This window comes from Fukomys damarensis, unplaced genomic scaffold (genome assembly GCF_012274545.1).
Source record: "Fukomys damarensis isolate Sample0158 unplaced genomic scaffold, DMR_v1.0_HiC HiC_scaffold_32, whole genome shotgun sequence".
Taxonomy (NCBI): Eukaryota; Metazoa; Chordata; class Mammalia; order Rodentia; family Bathyergidae; genus Fukomys; species Fukomys damarensis.
This window is the reverse complement of record NW_022900944.1, coordinates 15273764-15284412: the sequence shown is the minus strand read 5'-3', so window position 1 is coordinate 15284412 and position 10649 is coordinate 15273764. Positions and strand designations below refer to the sequence as shown.

General features: G+C 45.0%; 1 protein-coding gene across 9 annotated transcripts in view; it reads left to right on the top strand.

Annotated features, from left to right (window-relative positions):
• The window catches only part of Nod2 (nucleotide binding oligomerization domain containing 2), a 39845-nt gene that overhangs the window by 9715 nt on the left and 19481 nt on the right, over nt 1-10649 (top strand). For 7 of the 9 annotated variants that reach the window (XR_004514921.1, XM_010629214.3, XM_010629229.3 and 4 more), the window contains 4 exons: nt 541-668; nt 879-1000; nt 2611-3077; nt 9821-9926. Coding sequence is in view for 8 of the 9 variants with exons in the window: in XM_010629214.3 (XP_010627516.1) it covers nt 970-1000; nt 2611-3077; nt 9821-9926 (604 nt within the window). In the remaining variant the exon portion in view is untranslated. The remainder of the gene's footprint in view (nt 1-540; nt 669-878; nt 1001-2610; nt 3078-9820; nt 9927-10649) is intronic. The other 2 variants (XM_010629220.3, XM_010629225.3) reach the window with 2 other exon arrangements.

The window sequence follows — 10649 nt, the reverse complement described above, 5'->3', positions numbered from 1 at the left end:
TCTCTCTCTCTCTCTCTCTCTCTCTCTCTCTCTCTCTCTCTCTCCTAATTTAAATGGAAGCAGGAAGACCTTAAGCTAAGACATGAGGAGGAACTTCCTGAGCCAGGCCAGGTCTTCCTTTCTAGCAGTTTAATGAGATAAGACAATGGCTGCCTGGAGACGGGGGTTGGCTCTTGGTCCTTGGGGATTTCCCCATGCTTTGAGGTTTCCGGAAGTCTGGCTTCTCCTTCCCTGGGCCCTGCCATCACTAGCCTGGGTGTGTGGCTGGGCATCCCGCAGGTGGCCCTGGCCTTGGTGGCTTTGGGACAGGCTATGCTTACGCGTATTTCATCTCCTGGGTGTGTCATAGATTTCTGTGTCTCCATCTTTCAGCAGTGGTGACGTAGATGAGCAAGGCTTTGAGCCAAAACAGCCCAGACTTCCTGAGTGCTGGAGGGCTGTTTGGCTAGCTCTGGCTACCTGCTGGTCCTTTTGGAATTTCCCCTGAGGGTGGGGTCTGTGGACGGCTCCAAGGCTGCAAAGCTTTTGTCTCCTGCCTAGACCTTGACCAAAGATGGCCTGGCTGTGCTGGTTCCTTGGCCAATGTGCCTCGAGGGCCAGATGATCTAGGGTCTCCAGATGGAATGGAAATAGCAGGTGTGCCGCCCTGGGCATTCACCAGATGACAGGTGGGTGCTCTCCTATGGCAACCCCATTTTTACCTTTTGAGTCCTGGCTGGACCCGTGCTCCACAGGCTGGGGTCTGAGGGAAGATGGTAGCCTCAACTCTGGGCTGCTCTCAGAGGAGAGTGGGCACCTGTTATTTTCCCAAGTCCTGGGCAGGGGAGTGCTGGGGGCTCACACTACCTTCTTATTGTCCCCCAACCTTCTACACCTAGCTCCTTGCTTGGAGGTGGGTACAAGGAGGAGACCCTCTCGACCAGGAGGAACTGCCTTAATTCCTGGTTTACAGCCAACTCTGCAGTAGGGATGCCCTCTCTCCCAGGCTGCCAGACATCAGGTACCCTGCTACCTCATTTTCCCCATCTGGCCAGCACAAGGCCTCCACCCTGTAGGTTAGCAGCATTCTGAGCTGGAGATTTCTTCTCTCACTTACCTCAGCTGTGATAGGAGCACAGGCCCAACCCCTCTCCTCCCCTGTTGGATTTAATTCATGAACATTCCCTCCTCAAGCCCAGTGTGGTGCCAAGATTCAGGATGCCAGGATAAGAGGATCTGGGTTTCCCCTTGGCACAGCAGGGCATGAGACACATAAACAGCCAATAGGAAAGATGTGAATTCCCCAGGCCACTTGGTGTCTGATCCTTTAGTGCCCCAGAATGTCCCTGATTTATAAAAAGAAGCCGGTGTCCTTCTTTTTCCATTCCATCACCCTTTCACTTTCGTTTTTCTGGGCATCACACCAGCCCTTGTCCCCAGGCCCTGGGACAATTGCAGAACCAACCATGCTGAGAGATTTTCTCTGCCATATAGCTCTCAGCAAGTGGTATCTGAGGGCTGAGCCCAAGCTGGCCACTGAGGACAGTGGCAGGGCAGTGTGAGTATGTAGTGGTGAGTGTGTTCGTGGGAGGAGGTGAAGGGGTGTGTGTATGTGGGTGGTGCTGAAAGGGACAGTGTGCCACTGAACTTTGTGGCACCATGATTTTGCACTTCACCCAGATTGGGATTCTTGCAGCAAAATTCTGAGCCACCATTGATTGGGTAGCAGTGGCTATGTCCCAAGGGATGGGCTCTGGCCCCTGTGGAGGACTGAAGCATAAGGCAGGTAAAGGTGTGCGGTCTGGAGTTAAGGCTTGGGTTCAAATCCTGACTCTGCCTTACCTCGCTGTCACAACTTGTACAGATCACTTGCCTGTGTGCCTCAGTTTCTTTCTGTGTAAAATGGGGCTGGTGATACCCCCTACTTTCAAGGGGCTGGGAGGATTAAATGAATTCATGCAGAAAAGCACTTACAGGGGTGCCTGGCACACCGAAGGTGCTTAATAAATACTAGCTGTACATTAGGCTACTTGGCCTGAATCCAGCCAGCTTGAAAGAGGACTCACACCTTGCCTCAGAGGGAACGAATTCCCCAATCTCTCAGGAAACACTGCTCCTCATAGTAGCTCCCAGCATTTTTAAGTTTCTTAAGCTAGGACCAAGCATGAATGTGGGAGCCTCCGTGTGTGTGTGTGTGTGTGTGTGTTTGTGTATTTTGTTTTTTGTGGTACTGGGGATTGAACCTTTACATTGAGCTGCATCCACAGCCCTTTCTGTTTTTTTTTTTTTTTAATTCTGAGACAGTGTCTTGCTGACATGCTAAATTGTCCCCACTGGGCTTGAATGTGAGGTCCTCTACCTCAGTCTCTGAAATTGCAGAGATTACAGATGTGTGCCACAAACCCTGGTGAGCCAGTGATCTTGATTTAATTCTTGGCTGCTTCAAACTCTCTGTGGAACTTTAAGTCAGATTCTTGCTTTCACCAGATCTCAATTTGGACAGCTACAAGATGGGGAACTTGGAGTGGATAGACCTGGAGTTATAGCTATGGCCAACTTAGACTTGGGCTGGGATAACTGGTCCCCGTCCCTGCCCTGCCTGGCTTCTAACCTTGCTCCTTCTTTCCCCAGGTCGTGAAATGAACTCACGGGAAGCTTTCCAGGCACAGAGGAGCCAGCTGGTGGGGCTGCTCGTGTCAGGGTCCCTGGAAGGCTTTGAAAGCATCCTGGACTGGCTGCTGTCCTGGGAGGTGCTCTCCTGGGAAGAGTATGAGGGCCTCCGCCTCCTGGGCCAGCCCCTCTCCCAAGTGGCCAGGCGCCTGCTGGACACGATTTGGAACAAGGGCAGCTGGGGCTGTCAGAAATTCTTTGCGGCTGTCCAGCAGGCCCAGGCTGACAGCCAGTCCCCTGAGCAGCATGATAGCTGGGACCTCCACTCAGGCCACCCTGCCCGAGACCTGCTGAATCACCGACCAGCCATCGTCAGGAAGCTGTACAGCCACGTGGAGGATGTGCTGGCTGTGGCCAGGGAGCGGGGTTTCATTAGCCAGTATGAATGTGATGAAATCAGGTTGCCCATCTTCACGGCATCCCAGAGGGTAAGGCACTCCATCCTAGGTCAGCAGAATTCACAGGAAACGGGTAGTCACCAAGATTAATGTTTCTTGGAAAGTCAGCCCCATTGGGTAACTTGGTCTGTGGGATTTCCCCTGAAAAGTTAGTCAGGCAAGTAAAAGTTGCTCTCCATCACTGGCAGAGTACCACTTTGATGAGAGGAAGTAGGCTGTGGTGGCCAAGGGCTCAGGGTCTGGACCCAGTATGATGCAGGTTCAAGCTCAGCCCTCTATATAGAACTTCTCCATCGTTGACTTCTCCCACCTTGTTCTTATCTGTAAAATCTGACAAGAGTTGTTGGGTACTTGTTCTATAAGGTTTGGGGGGGGAACTCAATGAGTTAATTAAACCAGTGTTTAGCACCTGGGAAGCACATATTAATATCAACACTGGTTGCTATTATTTCTGTTATGAATGATGTTCTGTGCTTGCATGTGTTAATGCTATTTTAAATTAACAGCTCAACAGAACATAACACTTCATTATATTAAGTTTGCGTTTAATAATTAATATAGCACACTACATACTAGTATGGTTTAAATGCCCTCCTCGGATTTCTGGTGTGAGTTTTTGTGAGATCGTAGATGCTCAGAGTTGCGATTTAACTGTTCCTGAAAAGGCAATGATTCAACAGACGCCACAAGGACAAAAAAGTGTCTTCTGGGTATTTCTGAAACCCTTTGTTTTATTTTCCTCCAAACAACGATCCTCGGGCTTCCTGTGAGGCAGATGGAAAACAGTCATTAGCATTCTGCTTTACGGATTGGAAAATTAGAGTCCAGAGAAGTGAGTGGGTAACAGTAGAAAAGCAGAGGGCCAGTGTGGGACCTCAGGCCTCCACTGATTCATCATTCACTCATTCAGTCAGGTATTCAGCCAGAATCTATATCCCAGGCTCTGTCTTAAAGTTTGTTGTCATCAGAGTGCCTTGCATGTAGTAGATATTTGATAAATACTTGTTGATGAGTAAGATGAATTATTGAATGAATGAATAAATGGATTGTAATTACATTGGAGTGTTAGGGTGAGCTGAATTGCTAACTTCCTAGTTTTTATTTTTACTTCTTTAAAATATATAATTTTGTGATGTCCAATGAGTCTACGTTAGCCTAGGTTGAAAATGATGAAATAAACAACCATAAGGCTGACTTAAAGCTAGCTGAGGATTATTAAGTATTTACAGACCAGATGTGACGCAGTCCCCACTAACTAACACACAAAACCTATAGTTACACCCTGATCACCAGCTCCTTGCATCTTCCTAAGGGGCTGCAAGGGGATTCGGAAGACATTTTGTTTATTTTACCTGCCCTGGTGTCTCTTGTGATCTGTTGTGGGGATAGCACACCAAAGAAGTTGTAAGATTTGATCAAGTTTTTGGCAGTGTCCTCTGGTCTGAATGTCCTGAGGGGTCTGGATGCGGTAGTTGATATCCCAGAAGAGAGGGCATAAAGAGAAGTATTTAGATTGCTGAAGAAAAGCAAATGAGATAACTGATGGGTCAAAGAAGAGGTCACAGTGGAAGTCAGAAATGATGCATGATCAGACAACGAGAGTATTTTCTCCAAATCTATGGGATCCTGCTGAAGAAGAGCATGGGGGAAATGTATAACCTTCAGTGCTTAGATTAGGAAAGAAGAAAGGCTAGCTTTTAATGAGAACCCATTTTAAGGAAGAGCTAAGTAGTCAGCAAAAGCCAGCACTGAAAGTGTGCAGAAGGGACATCAGATCTGAAGTCTGTAGGAGTTGAGAAAAGGACCACACTTCTTGAGGTTTAAGTTCTCAGAATTCATCTTTCTCCGAGCTTTCTTTAGTTCTTGCATTCTTTGATCTCTGATTTGGTGGCCCTCAGTGATTCCAACTATCATGTCCCCCCCAGTCAGGCTTTTAATTTTCTTTCTTTTTTGGTATGGGGGATCGAACTCGGGTCCTTGCATTTGCAAGGCAGGCGCTGGAACCACTGCAGGCTTTTAATTTTCTTTCTAGAGGTGATTGCCATTGATAATAGGTTGGGAACTAAAGTGTTGTGGAATGGGAAGAAAAATAAATTAAAGAAGCAAATCCATAAAATGCTCTTTGCTCCTGTCCACCGAGAAAGCACCTACTGTGACCTGGCACTGTACTTGGACTTTTCCTTGAACTGCCTTGTTTAAGCTCCACTGCCTCCTTCCAAGAGTGTAGTGTGACTGCACTCTTTCTTGGCAATGGAAAAACTGCATGCATCTGGGAAGAAGCCAGCTAGAATTTGAATCCAGGTCTGCTTTTCCTCAAAGCTAGCACTTTCCTCTCTCTGCCATGAAATGTGAGTGCTCGGTGTGGTTTTGCTCAGTTGGGCCTAACAGTTGTTAGGAAACCAGAGGCTGGTAACACCAGCTGTGATACCAGCTGTCTGTGTGACTCATGCAGCTACTAATGTTGATGGGGCTGAGGTGTCAGACTGAGCTCTGAATTGCTTGCTCCCAACACAAAATTAACTTAGACATTTCTTAATTGGGAAATGTACTGTGGTTACAGAAGAGTATATAAATTTTATAGCTATAGTAATAAACATCTTCCCATCACCCAAGTTAAGAAATAGAATGCTACAAGCTCCCAGGTCTTTCTTCAATTTCAGCTGCTAGACATAACTGCTACTCTGACCTTTGTGTTAATCATTCTGTTGCTCTTCTTTATTGTTATAGTACCTTTTAAAACAAATCCCCACACAATGCATTGTTTTCTTTTGAAAAGATGAGTAGCAAGTCTAACATAGCTGTGTAAGGAAAGGACAATACCGGTCTTTGTTACTGAAGGCTTCCAGGTCAGGAAAACTTAGCAGGGTCTGGCTTCCCCTTTCCTGGCAGTCTATAAGGACCCCTTCCTAGAGGCTGACAGATAAGGTCATGAGTAGATGTGGGGAAGTATAGGGATCATTACATCTGGAGGAGCTGATGGGGCTGGTGTGTAAGAGGTGCTGGATATCCAGGAGGAACGTGATCAGAGGTCGTGGGCTGCCCTATGCATTCAGTTGCAAGGCTTACTAGAGGCTATTTTAGCTCTCAGAGGTAGATCAAGTTTAAGTGTTTCTGTGGAGTGAAATGAATGTTTTCAGCTGACTTAGGCAGCAGGAGTTGAGAGAAGGAATATGTTAGTCCGTGATGAAGACAAGTGAAATATAGATAAGAATTAGGGCCAGGCTTACCTGGATATCTGGGAGATAACTGCTTTCACCCTGCCTCAGTCTTGAGTTACTGCTCCTTTCTGTGAGAATGGGTGGCCCTCCACATGTAGTAGACAGCCATCATCCTAAGATTTCTCTTCATAGTCATCCTATGTCGGATCTCCTGCATCTTGAATACTCTGTCTTCTTCTTTCCTGGCTTACTTCTGCTTGGTAGATCATAAATCCTGTACTCAATTCTTTAGCATAAGTGAGTGAAAGTTAAAATTTCTGAGTGTGTCTAACATTTCTCTCACACTTGACAATTTGATTGGGTATAAAATTCTGTGTTGGCTGTCATTTTCCTTTAGAACTTTGATGGCAGTGCTCTACTATCTTTGAAGAGCTGCTGCTAAGAATTCTAAAACTGTCTTTGTAACTGTGGAAGCTCATCAAGTTTTTTTTTAGTCCTTGGCATTCTGAAACTTCATAATAATATGCCTTGCGTACTGAATGCCCAAGGGACCTTTTGAATCCAGAAACTCAACTTTGTGCTCTGGGAAATTTGCTTGATGACTCTACTACTGATGCTTTCTTTTGTTCTATTTTCTTTCTTTCCTTATGGAATTACAATGGCTTGATTGTTAGATTTTCTTGACCAACCCTCTCATTTTCTTTCTGTGTATTTTTTTTTTGCTCTATTTTCTATATGATAGTCTCCAATCTATATACTCTTTTAACTTTTCATTTTTGCTATCATACTTTTGCAAGAGCCACTTTTAACTGTTCCTTTGTTATAGCATCTTGCCCTTATGGATTCAAGCTCTTCATTTATTTAAAATTCATAATGATAGTTGTTTTTTTTTGTTACTTGCTTGACTGGGTTTGTTTTTTCACCTCACATAAACTCTTTATCCTACAAATTGCTTCTCTCTCCTACCACTGGTTGGGTTCTTTTGCCCATATTAGATATTTTCTTTGGACATATGGTAGTCCTTGGTCGTATTTTTCTTTATTGAAGTGGAGGACTTTAAAACTTAACTGGGCATACGGGTAGCACTTGTCTACAGTGAATTCCACCATTAGAAGCTTTGGGAAATGGCAGTATTTTTATCTGAAGGCCTTTCCTTCTAGGTAAGTCAGATTCCTCGAATAGACCACAGACTTCTTGCCCTAGGTGAAGGTCTGATTGCCAGAGGTCTGGGTGCCCAGCTGATGGAAGGCTGGGTGCTAGAGAAAGTTCAACATTCAGCATTCATTTTTCACTTTGTCATTTAAACCCTTCTCAGGGCATTGACACCCACTTCTCTAATTGTGCCTGGCATCACAATCCAGAGAGTCTCTCTTTTATTCTTTCCTGAATATAACTCTTCAGACTTTGTCATGGCAGAAAGGGACCATTGCTAGTGTACTAGCATGGGCAAGGGTACCCAGAAATCTAGTTCATAAACCATTTTGACTTCATCCTTATTTTCATTGTTTCCTTCCATCCCAGAGGTACCTGATACTGATAGTTCCAGAGCACTTGGCAGATTCTAGGGTATATGGTGTGGGTTTTTCAACTTCCCCATTTTTGGCTTAGGATTTTGCTTCTGGAATCTTCTAAATCTGTTATCATTCATTCAGCAAGTCTTCAAACCCTGCATCTGTGCCAGGCACTCTTCTAGGCATTGGGAAAAACTGGGTGGAGCAAAGACTTCAAGGAGGTGACCGCATTTGCCCTGTGCCTTGTAGGAGGAGGGCACACAGCCAGACTCAAAGCCCGGAGATAGGAGCATGCTGGGTGTTTTCAGGGAGTAGGAGGCCAGCACAGAGGGGAGTGAGCCAAGGGAAGAGGAGTAGGAAGCGAAGTCTGAGGTAGAACATGGGTGCTGAGGATACAGACAGGGATTTTTATGTGATGTGGACCTTGAAGGTTACTGTTGGATTTAGACTTTGACTCTGAGACAGTGAGGACACAGTTGAGACATTTATATCCATGTGATCTGGCTCGTTCGTAAATGATGAAACTCTGGGGTAATGGCATTGAGACTGTGAGGAGCAGGGGTCCAGATTGGGAGCCTCTGCCCTTTCCCAGGTGAGCCATGCATATGGCTGGGAGCAAGGGGTAGTACAGAAGGTGATGAGAAAGGCAGGCCTTACAGCTATGCCTCCGGTATGTAGGCACTGGCCCTGTGTGGCTGCCAAGCATTTGAAACACGGCTGAGATTCTTTCTTTCTTTTAGTAGTTGACTGAAACTACTCAAAGAGTTTGGGTAGTTTTATCTAAAGTCTTTGCACTGAATTGCATCCCCAGCTCTTTTTTATTTTTTACTTTGAGACAGGATCTTGCTGGCGTCTGACTTGCGGTCCTCCTGCCTCAGGCTTCCAGAAACCTGGGATTTCAGGCATGCCCCACCGTGACAGGCTCCACATTGAGATCCAATACATACCACATTTTGAGGACTCAATATGAAGGAGAGAATGTACCCATCTCGATACTTTTTTTATACTGATTACGTGTGGCAATATTTTTGATATCTTTGGTTAAATGGGATATATGATTAAAATTCTGTTAAAATAACTTTTAAGAAAGTAGCTGTTAGAAGGTTTGAAATTGCACTTGTGGCTGGCATTTGTGTCTTGTATTTTCTGTCTGTCGGACAGGGCTCTCCTGGCTGTATCCCTGAGGGGGAGCCAATAGTAGTTGCTGTTGGGGCTTGAAGCTTCAAGGGTGACTCCAAGACTTGGGCTGAGCAACTGGAAGGGTGGAGTTGACCTTAGCTGGAATGAGAATGGCTGCAGGATTGGCATGGATGAGGGCTTGGGAGATATTTAAGTGGAGAAGGAAAATGGGCAGTTGGGTTTGCAAGTCCCGGTCTTGGGGACAGATTGGGCCAGAGATGAAAGTGTGGGGTGAGGACCAGTGATCATGTTCAATCATTGAAGTCACGAGACTTGATAAAATTACTTTCAAATCATTCATAGCTTCTAGATTATTTTCCATATCTCTGTAGGCTTGTAGCTTTATATCTTGATTTGATCTTATTTTGTCTTATTTGGTTTAGGAATTCACTCTTTTAATGGTTTTTGGGAGGGAGCTAGATTGGATGTATATGTTCACTATCCAGTTCTGTATGTGGTTGTTTTACCAGCCTTTTACTGTGACGGGAGAGAGATGCCCCTGAAATTTCAGTACAGACTGAAGTATCCTTTATACTAAATGGTTGGACCATAAGTGTTTTTTGATTTCTGATTTGTTTCAGATTATAGAGTATTTGGATATAGAATGAGATATACCGGGGATGGGCCACACAAGTATAAACACAAAATTCATTTATGTTTTATATATTCCTTATACACAGAGCTTAAAGGTAATTCTATATAATAATTCAAATAATTTTGTACATGAAACAAAGTTTCATGGTGTGAAATTGTCAGTGTGTGGCACCATATCGGCCCTCAAAAAGTTCTGGATTTTAGAGCATCTCAGATTTCAGGTTTTCAGCTTAGGGATGCTCAACTTCTACTCACTTGAGACTGTCCTTCCTCCTCCTGCTCCACTCCATCAGCCTTTCTGAAAAAGTAATGGCTTCTGCTTCTGTCATAGGCCAGAAGGTTGCTAGATCTTGCCACAGTGAAAACAAATGGATTGGCTGCCTTCCTCCTTCAGCACCTTCAGGAATCACCAGCCCTGTTGTCCCTGCCTTTTGAGGGTATGTATTTGTTCTTCTCAGTTATTGAAAAAGGGAAAGGAAGTCAGCACAGAAAGAGTGACGCACATGTCAATTAGTGTCTCACGTATTGGCTACGTTAGTCTCCCTAAGATTCATGTTCCTCATTTTAAGGCTAACACCACCAAATGACTCAGGCCGTTGGGAAGATTTAAAAGGAAAAACATTAATATTCACTCTTAGCTTTCCTTACTTCCTGCGTAATGATAATTGGAACCACCATATAGGGAGAGCTGACTGCAGATGTTCCTTACTATCTAAACTCTCATCATCCATAACAGAAAGATACAGATACACTTTTTAAGACAGAGGCTGGTATCACTTGTTGGTGCAGATTAACTGCTCATGATCATAAAGACAACTACCAAGTGGATTTAGAGAATATGGTATCAGTGCCCATGGTCACCAACTCAGGAGTGGAGGAGGCTTGGGTGGCACAGCTGGAATGTGCCAGCCATCCTGCTGGTACTTTGAGAACAATATCTGCCCTATGCAATAACCCAAGTAGTAGCTATTGTATTCTCTGCTTTATAGATGTGGAAACTGGGCAGGAAGGTTACAGGACAAGGTAGAGGAAGATGGGTCTGGCTGTACACCTATACTGTCTTCTTGGGAGAAGACAGCATTGGTTGTAAAGACAGGATGTAAATCTGTGACTCTTCCAGCCTTGTTCCTACATCACTGGAGGGAAAGCTTTTCAATGCC